The sequence below is a fragment of the Ptiloglossa arizonensis genome, chromosome 5 (assembly GCF_051014685.1).
Source record: "Ptiloglossa arizonensis isolate GNS036 chromosome 5, iyPtiAriz1_principal, whole genome shotgun sequence".
In the NCBI taxonomy this organism is placed as follows: domain Eukaryota; kingdom Metazoa; phylum Arthropoda; class Insecta; order Hymenoptera; family Colletidae; genus Ptiloglossa; species Ptiloglossa arizonensis.
In genome coordinates, this window is record NC_135052.1 from 13425313 (window position 1) to 13441307 (window position 15995).

Sequence of the window (15995 nt, forward strand, 5' to 3'; positions counted from 1 at the left end):
TGACAAGCGAAGCTCACAGAGTAATGTATACCATTTAGAATTGGAAATGTAATTTAGAATTAGAATGTAAAAATACTATGTATATATACAAGTAATTAATGTACCATTTTTTTTTTGCTGGTATCTTAGTTTATATTACACGGTTTTTTTTTCATTCTCTCTGTCTCCCCTTTTGTTTTGCTTTCGTTCATCGGAAAGCATCATTACCTCTTCAGTATTATCGGTTGTACTTAAGAACAGCGATGATTGCTCAAAAGAATTACATTGCATTGTAAATTCTGATCGCAAAATTTAAGCCGTGACGGCGGCCCGCGTAACAGTATGTATGTATAGCGTCTCGCTATGTATCCATATATTTATACATCGAGAATGTCGATTTTTCTTGTTGGCACACAAACGGAAGCAACATATATTCGATGATACGCTTAATGATTTACGACACATCGTTTATTTTGTATCGCTCGATATACGTGATAAATTGTTGTTTCCCTGTTCGACGGGCAGGAAATCTGCTTTTGTGATCCTGAAACGAGCCACTTCTCCCTATTTGTTGAAATTTCGTTTCCAATTTAATTATTATCAGGTTCGGGTAACTTTTTCGTATCCGTTTCGCGATCGTTTCTCAACAAAATAATTCCAATGAATCTAATCGCAAAATGAACGTTGTCGTTACATACATTTTATCGTTCGTCGCGTAACATCGAGTGGAATTTTTTTTCCAAATTTTTGCTCGCGGACGTTTCAGGAGGCTTCTCAAAGCAATCGGTCGTTCGTCCGTGTCAGGAGCGAGATTTCTCGCCGTCGGTGTACAGCGAAACGCAAAAATCGATTATCGTGATCAAAGAATACCGTACTGTAATCGAAAGTTCGTGGTTTCGTTCGATCGAACGAGAAATCGAATCGAATGTAAAATCGAGTCGTTCGAATATCATAAAAAACGAGTAAACGGCTCAGGGTTATCCAGTCTTCGCCTCTTGTTGAAATAGTAATTTGGAACGGATAAGTTCGTTACGGTAAAATTCGTCACGTCACTTTCGGCGATTTCGAAACTCGGGAGTTACACGCCGCGACTCCGCGTCGTTCATCGCAGCGCCCTCTTCGGAGCGAACGACGCGTCGCTTTCAGCGTCGGCGAGAATCGTTACAGTTTTCATTCGTTTTTTTTTTTCTCACAATGGAAAAGAATGGAAAGAAAAAAAAAACGAATACGAGGAAAAAGAAAAGCATCAAAAGTGATACGAATACATTTACGAACTATTTACGAAAGCTCTCGATCGTTTTCCTCTTAATTTGATATAATTCGTTATGCATTTCATTTTTCGTGTCTATCTAAGTGTATATTTACATTATATACATGTAAAACGTTTAATTTATCCTTCGTACCTTAATGATTGTATAATTAGGATTGACTATGTCTTAGAATAATCAACGGAATTATTAATTATTGTGTAAAATATGAAATATCGTACTGTTAGATGGTATGTCCATCTCCAAGGTACCATTTTGGACGAATATCGGTCCGTCTAACATGCCTAGCACTTTGATGAGCAAATACTTTGGAGATTACATAATCTAATAATATCAGGTAATATTAAGTATAGATGATTTTGTTATTAATTACAAATATAAAACATGTATATGTAAATAGAATTCTTAATTATGCGCAAACATGTTCTCTAATTGAGCATACGTGAATTTTATCATCAGTCTAAGCCGAACGGTGCGGCTCCATACACAACAGCAGCGGTTAACAATACACGTTTTTTTTTTTTTCTTCTTAAGCTTTGTAGAATCTACTGTAACAAATCAGTGTCCTCCCCGGTAATGAAATAACAATAGCGCATGCTACGAAAACGTTATTCGTAAAACTTTCAAACAGTTCTCAAGCACAAAACACACATGACAACGGCGCGGAAAGTATACATATCGATTCCGTTCGAACGACACCCTTCCCCCTCCCCCCCAAAATTCCGGCTTCTTGCCGAGTTCAGTTTATTTCGTGTCTTTTCCGTTACATGTGCTCCAAGGACATAACAGATGGCGCCTCGAGCGGTATACGCGCGAATCGATGAACGATCGACGATCGCGAGAGAACGAAGAAAGTGAAAAATAGCGTAGGATGCGATCGATCGTCGATACATCGTTTACGGGTCGATTGTTCACGCTCGGGGCACCGATGTGCGCGACAAGTACAATTGCTCGAAAAAAAAAAACACATACTGCACGCTCGCGCGGATGATTCTCGGTATTTATTATATTCGTGATTAATCGCGAGTTTAATTCCTGCGCGCTGTCCGTGCACGTGTGTCCGGGATATGCGAGCCGATGCGCGCGCATTCCGTGTATCTTTGGAGCAATTCTACTTACGTCTATCTTAACTTTTATATCCGTACGATACGCGAGCCAAATTAGAAGCGGCGACGTGCGTAGATTTCTCAACGTAATGCCCCGATGATCGTACACAGAGAACATCGGACGTGAACTTTTCTTTTCTTTTTTATTTCCCTTTCCACGATTAGTTTGCATTGAAATTCACATGTATATATGTATGTATGTGATTGTATGTATGCATGTATGTATGTATGTACGTTTGTTTGTATGTGTGAATGTATGTACGTTTGTATGTATGTATGTAAGTATGTGTATATATATATATATGGAAGTTATTCAGATTGGGCGCGTATCGATCGTGATCTTTCATGGTAATTGAACGAAACTTACACTTGTCGACTGATTCAACGAGTTTTCCCGTCACTCGTGGGCGTTACACGCGTCATCGTGTTCGTCCGCGAGATGTCCTCCCCCCCTTCATAATAGGCCAAACGTGCGCGCGGTCTTTTCGTATCGTTTTCTCCCCCCTTTTTTTTCATATTTTCTTCTTCAAAAATATATGTCGACTACTTAGGCTTTCGATAAACGGAAAGACGTTGTCTCGTTCCGATAACTGGATAATAATTATTTTTTTCTTTTTCTTTCTTTCAAGATATAATTTGTGGCCTAGCGTTAATAACCCTATACAATATTTCATTATAGCTTAGGTAAAGTGAGACCCTCATATGATCCATTTTTAATTACTTTTTTTTCCGGAGTGTGTGAAACGCTGAGACATATCGCACTATTTACAAGGATAATCAATTTTAATGGAAATAAATGCAAAAATATATATGTATAAACATTTAGTTGAACTACGTCTTTTCTGTCCTTATCGTTTTGCACAAAGACCCCTCGTGCAAATGCAACTTCTAACTTGGCTGTGCCAGGGAAATAGTTTATTCTTAACTAAACTCATACTCGTATAACTAAACTTATGTACTATTGTCTTTTTTGAAGATATCACTACTCCAAGACACTCACTTTTACTTCCTTTCCTATTTTTTCTTGGTGTGTGTATGTGTGTGTTTTTTTTTTGTTTGTTTTCGTTTCGTTTTCGTTATCTCCGTATTTATAGACTTCGCTGATTATGTTGATCGTATTTTCTCTCGGTTTTCGGGGGATTTTTTTAATATCCTATCGTTTCGTTGCGATATTATACGTTTTTTTTTTTTGTTCGTTTTTGACAGTATATATATGTATATAAGTGGCTCGAAGCTATATCGCTATCTTAGGAAAATACGTATAGCGAAATGTTACGAAAAGTCAACGGCTTTCACGTGATAGTAATTATCTTAAGTCAATTAAGTATAAAACGTTCGTGTTCGCGGTACAGGAATAAAAAATCAGGCAGTGAAAGTAGTCGAACTTCCGTTACTTAGAAGAAATGGTCTCTATCAGTCGGCAATCATCGACCCGTTCAACGAGGGGTCGACAATAACAAAAAAAAAAAAAAAAAATAAAGAAGAGAGAGCTACTTATTGGCTACGTTACAAATATTATCGGGAATGCGCGATATTTGTAAATATTTGGCAACCTTTTCGTAAATTTAATTATAAAAATATCACCAACTGTACCGCGTTTTTGTAACAAACAATCGAAAACAATTTACTCGCTACGTGTGTGCCGATTTTGTTCGCCGGGGCAACCAAATTGTTCACAAAACGCGACAAAACGTAAACAAAATCAGCACGCGTTGGACGTCACGTGAAAACGGTTCACCCTATAGATATTCTCCTAACTCTAGAGAGTCACGGTTTCGTCGTTCGTATTTGTGCCGTATCATCGTAACGTGTCTACCTCGACAACCGAAAAATCGACTCCAAATCGTTTTGGCGGAATGTAAAAAATTACACCGTTGGCGAAAATGAAAAAGCTCGATTCCGTCGAACACGCGGAACAGAATATCACCGTAACCGTGCGTACAATGTTCGAAATCGTGGCCGTCGTTTGTTTCACTTGGCGCGAAAGCTTTCGTAACGGTGATTATACGGTAAATGCAATCAATCGAACATTAAAAACTATTCGTAATATTGACTTCTGGACTCGGCAGTGAAGAAACTGTGCTTTCTGTCTAGGTTTCGCAACGCAAGGGAACGACTCGACTCGATCAATAAAAAGTCGATATTAAATTTTGGTAAAAAAGAGTAAAAGATTGATCACGAAATGCAAAATACGTTCTCGTTCGTATGTATGTGTGTACAGGGTGATCGCGTTATTAACGTCCTGCATTTTTCTCGCGAACGAACGATTTCGAGATTTTTTTTACAAGTAGAAAGTTACAGCGTTACGTAATCCGCGAAAGACGCGATAGAAGAGTTCCGGGACTTTGCTCAACCTCCCACCCTCGATTCGTATCGTCGGTTTCGTCGAATCGTAAACAAAGTTCGAGAATACTTCGAGTTTCGAGATATTCGTTCGAGAAACTTTCGCCGCCATTGCGATTTTAAATCGATAGAAAATCTAAAAAATCGACTCGAGCCTCCCTACGAAGAATAGTGAAAAATGTTTCGCGTTATTCGTTGGTGGGGGAAAAAAAAAAACGCTGAACAATAACAACGCGAACCCTTTGTATATATTTCTCGCGATACGGAGCCGGAGCTCGTCGAATAAAAAAAGAAAAGAAGCGGCGTTCGCGAGCTTCGTCTCGCGTCCGAGAGGGAGCGCTGAACGATAACCTGAAAAGTTGGCGAAAAGCGCGGGAATCGGGTCTCGACTGTCCGTCTCGACTCGTGAAATAACGCGATCCGCTAAATTGTAGTATCCTCAGCCTCTAGAAGGCCGAATGAACGTCGCTAGCACGTATTTTCTGCGTTCCCCTTGGGATTCCCTAATTTAAACGTCGCCTAGTATTTTAGTACCTATCGAGCTCCTCGAGTTCGTTCTCTCTTCTTAGCGTGCGTCGCGACGCGGTTCCACGTCGAACAACCGACCGACTGCGCGTCGCGCCGCCTCTTGTCCCCGTTTAATAAGTAAGATCCGTTCAATCTAACAGAGAACGCGTCGTGTGTAACGAGCAAGAGTGGAAAATGGGAAGAAGGAAATTAACTCGGATCACCACCGATTACGAAACGTCGTCAACTGTTTCCCTGTGTAAAACGATTGTCTCGCTTCCATCGAATTTCAAACAAGAAGCCGGCCTGAACTGTTCGGTTAGACGGGACGCCGACAATCTGTCGACCGATTTGCAAACGAAACACCATGGACGGTCGTATGTATTTACGAAACGAATATAAAAACATGGCGAACGCGACTTGACGATGATACCGAGATAGAGGGCAGCAGTGTCGTCGATTGCTCGTCGACGGTTCGACCGTACCGTGATCTCGATGATCCGTCGTGGGTTTCGAACTTATCGTCGAAACCGAGATCGTTTTGAAGATGGCGGCCAGCAAACCGTCGAAAGACAAATCTCTCACCGACCGCGTCGCGGAGAAACGTAACCGAGAATCGATTTAACAAACACACACGTGTCCCGAATCAACGACGATCTCGGCGCGAGTTTAGAAAGCACGTTTACAATGGATCCGTCGATCATCCTCCGTTCGCCTAACGACTCGCGGTCGGTTTTTACCATTGGATCGTGACGAGTTCGTCGAAACGATTCTGGTACAAACTACGAGTAACTTATTCCAAGATAAGAGTAGTAAGGCATAAACGTGATCGTAAAATCCATAATATACCTCTGTGCTCACGGGGAATACGGGAAACGTATTCGCTCGATTAATTTCTTTTTTTTTTCCACCTGTGTTAACCCCTCGTTCTTCCCCGCGCGGGATACATCGATTCATCTTATCCCGGGACCACGTATATAGACGTCGCGCTAATCGTCGAACGTACACGTCTTTCGTCTGTTTCGTCGGCGCGCAACGACGTAGATAGATCACGATCGTTGTGCACGCGAGCGCAAAAAACGTAGAAACGATCATCATCATTGAGCAAGCGGCGAGCGATCGGCTTGGAGCGCGTGTATTCCACCCTGAGCTCGGTTCACCGGGCCGTCGATTGTTCGTGCTACTTATCAACGCGCGTGATATGCGTGAAAAACGTAAACTGTACGCGCGCGCTTAAACGGGGGGGACAACACCCCCGGGTTCGGGTCGGGGTGGTTAACGTCCGTCCACCGCGCGAAACGCAAGTCGAATACCAACAAACACGAACTTAAGGAATTGCGTTTCCGGTTTGTAACATTGTACCGCGTACTTAATAAACTTACGTGTTAATAATACCGTACACGGTTTGGGTACGGTCTCTCTGGGGAGTATTTACATGCTTCTTACTTTCTTTCGTGTTCGAAGAGAGGATTTTTAAGGTCGTCGGAACACCCACACGAAACTCCCGCGAGTGTCGCCATCCCTGCCCCCCACTTCGTCGAACCAAAAGGGGGGCTGCCACGTGGGGATGGACCTCGATCGGTGACGTGTTCATGAACATACAGAGGCCGTGAATCCGTCCGTTTTCAGTCACCCGCGTGCGCGTGTATTCTTGTTTGTTTGTTTGTTTGTATTATTATTATTATTATTATTATTATTATTTTTGTTCATCTCTCTGTTGGGATTAGAGCCGGGTGGTTCTTTCCGTGACGGTGATAGTCTCGTCCCTCGGCACGGCGCGGTATTTACCGCGCACCGAACTGGGGCCGAAGATGGGCGATCCTCAGACAAGATGGCCGTCGATGTCGGAATAGGCCGGCGTCGGTGTAAACGTCGACAACGGGTGACCGTGGGAGTGGGGATTCCCGGGTACCGAGCGTGCGAAGGTCGCTGGTGGTGGGGGCACTGACGGCGGGATCGGTGACTTCGAACCCGCGGTCATCACGGTGACGTCGGGCGGCGGCACGGGACGGGGCAGGGTCCTGCTGCGCGTCAACGTACCCGTTCCGCTGCTCAAGTGTCCTGATACGATGTGACCCGTGGGGCTCATGGATGGATAGTAAGCGCCCGTGCCAGGCTCCACCACCGGGATCGGGCTGTGGTTCGTCTCGTAGCCCATGTAACGTCCGTTGTCGATCTCCACGCTGTAGAAGTTCACGTCGTTCGGCGGCGCCGGGCTCGGGTTCCCGATGTAGCTCGATTTCGAAACTGCAATGTCGGGAAAGTTCGATCAGCGGCCGGGGCTCTCTCTTGTTCGCCGTTTGGGTTATCGATCATCGATGGCTACCGGGTGATTCTCTCGTCAGTGGATCATCGCAAAGGAACGCCACCCACTTATTCTCTTTCTGTCTTACGAACGCGGAGGGATTCGGATATACGTGTCTGTACTTCAAAGAGCGAATCTAAAAAGTGTCCTATAAACGTATGTCCCGTGTACTTTGGTTTTCGAGTAACAGATGATCGAAGGAAATGTTCAAAGTATTGGAAAAGAATATTATCGACTTTTTGAAACTGAACTACCAGAGTACCCCCTTGAGGGGAACGTAGTGTTGCGTCATAGAGGAACCTTTAAGCAATTTTTACTTATCGTCAACTGCAGGCTGTCTTTAAAGCCGATTAAAATCTTTCACCCGATACGAGTCTCAATTACTTCCAGAGGTCAACTTCTCAGCTTTACACAGTATATTGTTGGCTTCCGTTGTATGCACGATACTTTGAACATTTTCTTCGATTATTGTGTACTTCTGAATCATCCTGACTAGTCTCCGACCAATATGGAACCATCGCCGCGATGTTTGGGCGCGGTGGCACTCCTTTGGAGTCTACCGGTGAGAGAATCATCCTGTACTTTGGAAATTTACTGGGCTTGGGGTTTCTAGACGCAGTTAGTCGGTAAAGGCACGCTGTTTGGGGGGAGACGACGCCAACCGAGGTAGCTAACGGGGGTTGCAGGGATTCGCCGATTATCTTCCGTCACCGTCTTCGAGTGGTTCTTCATATTTTTTTTTTTTGGGTCATGACCATACGAGGAGCCCCTACTCACGGGGGATGGACAGTTGAGTTTTACACTTGTCCCAACACGATAGCTAAGTGGACCTGAGTCGTTGGACGATCCGTTCTCTCGAGTCCTGCAGTAAGAGTTTTTACGATGTTCCCCAGGTCTTCGATGTGTTCTCATCGTCGACCGGGAGTCTCTCGCAGCAACGGTAAACCTTAGGTCTAACTATCTCGGAATCATCCCTCTACACGGGGGGTTTATCAGTTATCGTCTTGAGGCTAAATCCTGCTTCGAGAGAGGAGATAGAGAGTACAAACCCCGAGTAATTTCAAGAGGGCTACGCTCTCATTGGATTCACCCCGATACGGAAACGGGGTCGGTCAAAGAAAAACAAGGATGACAGTTTTCGAAAAACATATTCCAATCCCGAGGGCTTGGTTCCTAGGTGTAAACTACACTTTCTTTTTCAAAGGTACACGTGCAACGTGTCTTACACCAACGATTAAAAATACGAGACTCGTAGTTACTTTTCGTGGTAGCCAGGTTGTAATAAGATTGATCCTTTTCGACATATCTATGTCAAGGAGGACTTTAGATGTTCGAGCGATTGATCATTTTCTCTTTGATATTCTAAATTAGCGGACGGAAGTGTCGAATACTCGGTCTCGTATTTTTAAACGGTTGAACTATACCCTGGAGAATTGTTTCAGACTTTAAATGTCGCAACCGATCGTTTGACGATACTAATTCTCTGTCTTGGCTCCTGTTCGTAGATTCCTCCTTTCGGATCCTAATACGTGAAAACGTCTGTCACTCGGGGGAGTTGTCGCGTTCGATTATCATGAAATACAATACATTTTATACACACCGTTTCGTGGCAAGAGAATTAGTTGAAACTCGTTGGAAAATAACATACCAGAAAGTGTCCCACTGGCTGTCGTTCGCTGCGGCGGCGAGTCCATACTCATGGGTGGTTGAATGTGGTTGCCACGACGACCTAAAGTTCCCTGATGATGCACCTGCATCTCCAAGTTCCCTTTCCCAAAATCTTGCATAGTTTGATCTATTAAATACGTGCTAGCTGCTGTCTTTCGGCCTTCGTCCTGTTGCGTTACACAGAGAGAAAGCGTTCGGTTAAATTGCCGCACGTCGCAGAGACAAATCTGCAACGTTTCTATACGTGTCGTTAAAAATGCTAATACCAGATCGAATAATTTCGTGGAGCTTCGTGGCTCCGTTTATTCGTAGCGTATCAGTATGAAGCAGGTTACCGATGGTTTATATGCGACCGAAGCGGACGCTTCGTATTCTGTTTCGGGTTTATCGAATTTCATCATTCTGATACATTACGAGGTTTGCTCGGCGTGTGTATACGTGCATGAGAAATAGTTCTAATCATCCACCCCAAAACCTGTCTATACTTAAGGATACTGTAAGAAACGAAGTAAGATTCTGATAAGTGTAAAGAAAATTGGAAAACGAAAACGAAAGTGTTACAGAGCTGGTATACGAAAGAAGTGTACTACTGGATCAGGCCCCGCTAAGGAGGGTCTGTATTGGTTATCGAAATCGTAATACGAAGTAAGTGTTACGAAGAAAGAGATACAAAGGAAGAAGTACGAGGAGGAGAAGAAGAAGAAGATGAAGTAGTAGTATACGAAAGAGGTAGCACGATGCGACAGAAGAGAAAAATAATCGAAAGAGATTCGAGTCACAGTTGTTCGGCAGGGATTCGAATTCGAACCGAAGTGTGGAAAAGGGGTCCGAACGGAAGTAAAACGAAACAGAAATGTGTTAATAGAACTCAAACCTACCCTCCGGCATTACTTGTTACTAAGAACATACTGACTGATCGCACTGACCACGTAATCGTTAGTGTCGAAGTTAACGTCGCTCTTCTCGTCCGACACCGAACTTAATTCACCGGTCATGGTGTCTCCATTGACGGTGGATGGTGCGTACATATCCGCTGTCTGCGATTTGTTAATCCCTGTGCAAAGAGAGAACGGATGCGATGAGAAACTCGTCGCTTCCACGGGCCTGTGCCTCTCCGTTTTTCTTATCTCTTTTAAATTAATTAATTGAATAATTCGCTGGCGGAACGCATTCGCTCCCGATTCAATTGATTTCACTTACGATCTTTATTTCGTTTTCTCATAATGTACCACAACACGATGATCAGGATATTAATGACAAAAAAGATGAGGGAGGTTGCAGCAAACGTATAGATATAATTCATTGCAAAATCCCCCTTCTCCAAGAGAACGTCCGGCAGATTCTCCGCGTTATTTGGTCCTAGAGGATAAGCAGAAAAAGAAGATATACGATAGTGATTATATTTACCGGAACGTTGAGCCTTCTTTTTCGATTTTAATGTAGCAAAGACTATGGGCGCAGCAATGAGTAGGCAAACAGAGGCGGAAACAGTGATGATAATGACGATGATGTAGGAAGAATTAATCTCGCTGGATGTCACGTCGGTAGGTGGTGCCTCCCCTGTAAGCCAAGCCAACGCACCCATCACCGAATTGTTATTCATGCAACGGCGGACCACAAATGTTAGTTACATTTAGCACGCCGATCGATTATTAAATGCTCTCGCGCGACATTTCATTAGCACATGTAGGGTCCATCAGCAATGGTAATCTTTCGTTTTGAATCCGTGATTAGGTATACAATCACGGGACAGTTTGCATTACGATGGCGGGTCGTCGATTAAATGGCGTATTCTTCGCGATACTTCCTCTTTGTTGTTAATGGACGACATCCGCTTTAAGCAGTTACTCGTTAAAATGGATTGTTACACTTTAAGAGCTCACGCCGATCGAAGCGTACGTCCCGTACGTGGTCCGCGGGATCCAGAAATTCTGGGCATCGCGAACCACGATTATTGTTCGCCGATAGATACGTTACCGCGAATTGAACAATACCTGTACGATTCCGTTAAACGTAGAAATTGCAGAAAATTTCGTTACGGAAGCACGCAGGATATTAATTGCCGACTAGCACCAGTACTATAATCAAGGTACGAATTAGCTGCACTCGCTCGACAAAATTATTACTGTCCCTCTACTAAGCGACACTACATATTAAAACGTATTCCGGTTGCCGTACTATCGGCAACACGTGGTAAATAAAGTATGCACGATACGGGAACGCGTATACGGTAATTGAAGCGATCGCGTGAATATATTCGCATCAACCGAGAGATTGTTAGTAAACGTGCACCGTTGTCGCAACAACGATCCACTCGGAGACTGTTAGCGCTAAAAAATGGTATAAATCCAAATGGCTAGGTACTATACGCTCTAAAGAAGCAATATAATTACGGCACACACACAGCGACTGGTATTACTCTCTTACTGTAATTCCAAAGACTTACGAAGCGTCTGAACTTTCACCAGGTCGGGTAGAAAGCCACTGTCCCCTTTTTCGTTAATGGCTTTCACGCTGAACACATAGTAAGTCCCCAGGGACAAACCGGTTATCATGGTTTTATATTCTCCCGGGGAAACGTCCAAATAGTGATATCGATCCTCGTAGTCGAGCGCTTCCCTCCAACGTATTTGGTAGGATGTCGGTAAGCCACCGTCGAATCCTCTCTTCCACATCAGGGTGACGGAGTCGTGGGTAACGTTGTAAACCTCCAGATCGCTGGGTTTGTCCGGCGGTGACGTCACGTCCAAGTGTATGATATCCGTCGACTGTCCCATCTTGTTCATTGCTCGGCATTCGTATTTACCGTAGTCGAGGGCCGTCACACGGAGAATGGTTAGGGTCGACTCGGAAAATAGTTCGCTCAACTGTGAGAAAGGGAACAATGGACGAAGAACGATTTAGTAAGCTGTGTAACGATAAAATTGATAATTTTCGGTTAACCGTTCGTAGAAAGCATATGAAGTTAGGCTCACGAGGCGAAGCGATTATTTTCGGACACCTGTAACGGTGTCGAGGACACTTCAAAGTCAACCTTATATTTCTCTTTGAGAAGAATCCTATACTCGTTTTATTTTACGAGGATGACAGTTAACACGTCCCGCAAGGACATGTAGGGTCACCAACATGTACCAATGCGATCTTTGATGATTCGTTGAAAAATCCCGAACAAGTCTAAACGCAACTCCCACTTTTACGTCGTGGTAAAGATACACACCACGCATGTGGCCAAAATATACAACCAAGATAACTTCTCCTTGGCCTCGAACAACCAACTACTCCGTGTTGCTAGAAACTCACGATTCCTTATCGTTTCTCAAGGATTCGAGTTCAGCAGGTAAACTTACGTCCGTGTGCGTGATGCTGTATTTGTGCTCTGTTGCGTTCGGCAGCAAGGTTTTCCCGTTGAATGTCCAGGTGAATCTTGGCAACGGGGAACCCCGCGCTTTGCAAAACAACTGCACGTTTATCCCATTGTTCGCCGCTGCCCTTCTCGTTAGGGGTGTGTTCATCATTTGCGGTTTGACTGCAACGAAATGATATTTCATTAAGACAACCGAAACGTCGTCAGCGAGTATTGTTTCTTGCTCGAATGGGAGTACGTTTGATAAAAATTCCATCGATCGAACAACGTGTTACGTACAATTCGTAATGAAGAGAATAGGCTCGGAAGTGACGTTGCCGATTCCATTGTTGACTTTGCACTGATATTCACCGACGTCCTCCTGATCAGGATTTTCGATGTGCAGGTAAGAAGTCTTGTTGATGAAAGAGGTGGAATATCGTCCGGAGAGCTCCGAGTTCGAACCAACTTTCTGCCACGTGACGTATTCGTCACCTATGGGGCTACCGTCCACCTCGCAGAACAATTTTGCCTCGATTCCTGGCGGATATACCATCCCGGACTGCGAGGTACGTTTAATTTTTGCAGAGTCTGGAAACACACGGTGGAAGATCAAACACGAAGAACTCTTACCGAGGGAAGTGTTTTCTGGAACTTGGATTTTTTTTGCAGACTGTAGGAACCTTACGCGGCCGCGAGACTTCCTTTTTTTTGTCTACAAATTGCTCGTACTTACACTGAACGGTTAAGTTTAATTGGTAAAACGTCGTCCCTTCTTCGTTGGTCGCTTCGCATATGTAGGTACCAGCGTCGTGACGTTCCAATTTGGTAATGTTCAACATGGAACCTCGAACTGATATTCGTCTGCTGTTGCTGGCCAACGATAAACCATCTCTGGTCCATGTATACTTGATTTCATTAGGATTGCCTATAGCCGAGACAGAGATCATGAACGGTTCGCCTTCCATCCCGATCATCTCGTGAGGATCTATCGAGGTGAATATCGGCTTGTCTGTGAATCAAAGTCGATGTTTCAGTTTAGCACTTTCTTTCCGATTGTTGCAGTTTGCCTCGTGATTTACATCAGTATATATATACATGTGTATCATCGTACAGAACGAAATAAAAAAAAAAATGATAACTATATTTTAGCGTGTATTACAGAGTATCAAAGTTGGTACAATGTTGACGGTTCGTAGATTTAATCAACGTTAATTTTATCGTTAATAGTCGTGTACTCACACAACACATCGAGGGTGGTAGCATCGTGAATGGATCTCTTCATTTGATTGTTCTTCGCTTGGCAAGTGTAGACCATTCCGTTCATATCATCCGTGATGTCCAACGTGAGCTCCACGAACGATAGAAATCCACCGTACAAGCCAGATTTAGTGCCATTTTTGGTACCCTGGACGGGAATACCGTTCTTCCACCATGACATCTCTGCCGCTGGATTGCTGCTGCTCGATTCGCAAATGATACGACCCTCTTGACCCGCGTGTAGGTCGTGGGGCTCGCGAGAGATCTTAACCTTGTCGGGTGGGACTGAGGCAGAAAAACGTGTCAATTGTTAATCGATCGCAGCCGGGGTACTGATTAAAGGAAATTTTTCGATGAAAATTGAGAGTTCACTCGATAGAAAAAAAAACGATGATCGTTAATGTACAGTTCGTTGAAAGAAGTTGGAGCTGAACTTTGGGGGCATGTACCATTCGTAGAAATCATCGAAATAGTTTTAACGAACATCGGTCTGAAATGTCGAAGAAGCAAGTCAGCGGCGAACGAAATGAAACTTTCCTTCTTTGGATAATCAATAATTTCTCGATCAAGATATTTATCCACAGCACGGTAAGTTAAAAATACGTTTTCATTCTCCTTTTAATTCTTCTAATAGAATATCGTATATCGATAGAGAGATATTTTGTACAAATATGCAAAGAAACTATAAAAACTTGTAATATTTCCAATAAAGCGATCGTTTACTTTTGCGTATATAAATATCCTGTAAGTAACTAGGTGATCAATCCATTAAGAGCCCCAATTATACAGTAGGTACATTTCCACTGCTTGTGATCACTATTTCCTTCCACGTCCAATTTCATTGGTTGCTAAGTGACCATCCCTTCCACGTGTCATCGCAATTCAACGAACGAGATTCTCGTACGACTATCGAGGCTCTGGAGTACTTTAACCTGTGTCAGGCGTACATTTCGCAACGGATAAATAAATATAACAAATTCACCGAATAGATTTCGAAAAGATAAGAAACATTCTTTCGGAAAATTTGCCACAAAAATATTTTTAAATATCGTTTCACCGAAAAAGAAAAAAAAATTCTGTAATTGTTCGTTGAGAAGGTTTCATTCGTTTCGACGGGGCGATATGAAAATTTCGCGCCAACTGTTTTCAAGACACTGTACGTATTCGATCGTATCTTACAGTTGACTTTCAGTTTGAAGTCTTTGCGCAGAGGAAATTCGGTCGCGGAATTCGATCCCTCGCATCGTATGTGCGCGTTATTGTCCGACGCGTTGACGAGCATCGTCAGCTCGCTGGACACAGCTTGGTCTCTGGTTCTTGTGCTCCCGGGTATCTGAAATAGAGAATATATCCATAAGTAAATACAGTCGCCACTTTTCGCTTATATTTATATTCTTCCTGGGAATAAAGTCGGATAAAAAGAATACAGTAGCAAAGTACAACATTTGCAATATCGTGTTGACCGAGAAGGCAATAACATTGTAAAATTGTTACGTTAAATCGCCTGGGAAAATTCACGTTTCATCGATCGAGAAGAATATAACTTGTTTTCTCTGTTCGAGAGAAATTGTTTCACTCGATGGTGGTACAATATATTATACAAATTTTCTATAATTCGTTTAATGCGAGAACTTGAGATCCACTTGAAGTTTCTTGTAAATTTTGAAACTCTTCTATTTTTTGTCTTATATTAATAACGCGATGTATCGTTGGGAGTCGAAAAGATCCGTTCTAGAAGGAACGCGGCTCTCATTGGTCAGAATTTTGACCCCGTGTTCGTGACGCACACGCCCAACCCAATTGTCTACAAAGTGACATCTATTGGACTACTTTCCAACTCGCAAGGCACGAGGAACACAATTCACGAGAGTCGAGAAGCGTTCCTCCTTACCTCATCTTCCACTTCGAGCCGAATCTCTTCGACTCTCGACTATATACGACTATGGACACGTTTCGAGGTTTCGATTGTTGATCGAGGTCCGTCCAAAGACATCGCGATGTATATTACCAATTCACTCACCTTCCTGTCGTTTTTGTACCAAGTTAAAGTGGCCAGCGGATTTCCCGAGGTGGCGGTGCACACCAATTTCAACACCGTGCCAGCATCAATCGTCGTTCCTTTCTCGTAACCGGTGATCCTGAGCTGCGACGGTGGAACTGTGCACGACAAAACGAGTAAAGAATACCCCATGGCGCATAATTTTGAGCAATCATCG

The 15995-nt window shown here is 43.4% G+C and overlaps 2 protein-coding genes across 2 annotated transcripts; both read right to left on the reverse strand.

Moving 5' to 3' along the window:
- Positions 1-6940: 6940 nt before the first annotated feature.
- On the reverse strand, positions 6941-10487 carry LOC143147247 (uncharacterized). The gene is made up of 4 exons (XM_076312336.1): positions 10377-10487; positions 10103-10230; positions 9157-9343; positions 6941-7450 (listed from the first exon to the last, which is right to left on the reverse strand). Exons 1-4 carry the CDS (start codon positions 10477-10479, stop codon positions 7026-7028), a joined length of 843 nt encoding a protein of 280 aa, XP_076168451.1. The 5' UTR covers positions 10480-10487; the 3' UTR covers positions 6941-7025.
- A 966-nt stretch (positions 10488-11453) lies between these two features.
- On the reverse strand, positions 11454-14231 carry LOC143147436 (nephrin-like). Its single transcript, XM_076312681.1, has 7 exons — positions 14186-14231; positions 13762-14064; positions 13256-13531; positions 12820-13110; positions 12524-12702; positions 11623-12043; positions 11454-11548 (listed from the first exon to the last, which is right to left on the reverse strand). The coding sequence occupies exons 1-7, from the start codon at positions 14229-14231 to the stop codon at positions 11454-11456; spliced, it is 1611 nt and encodes a 536-aa protein (XP_076168796.1).
- Between the last annotated feature and the right edge of the window lie 1764 nt (positions 14232-15995).

Excerpts from the sequence above, each read along its gene's own strand:
- LOC143147247 (XM_076312336.1), bottom strand. The coding sequence starts at position 10,479 with ATGAATTATATCTATACGTTTGCTGCAACCTCCCTCATCTTTTTTGTC. Across the intron at positions 10,231-10,376 it reads GAGAAAACGAAATAAAGATC|GGATTAACAAATCGCAGACA; the intron begins GTAAGTGAAATC and ends CTCTTTGCACAG. Across the intron at positions 9,344-10,102 it reads TCGACACTAACGATTACGTG|GACGAAGGCCGAAAGACAGC; the intron begins GTCAGTGCGATC and ends GTAACGCAACAG.
- LOC143147436 (XM_076312681.1), bottom strand. The coding sequence starts at position 14,231 with ATGGTACATGCCCCCAAAGTTCAGCTCCAACTTCTTTCAACGAACT. Across the intron at positions 12,044-12,523 it reads ACAGCATCACGCACACGGAC|TTGAGCGAACTATTTTCCGA; the intron begins GTAAGTTTACCT and ends CCTTTCTCACAG. Across the intron at positions 11,549-11,622 it reads GGTGAAAGTTCAGACGCTTC|AGCGTATAGTACCTAGCCAT; the intron begins GTAAGTCTTTGG and ends TTGCTTCTTTAG.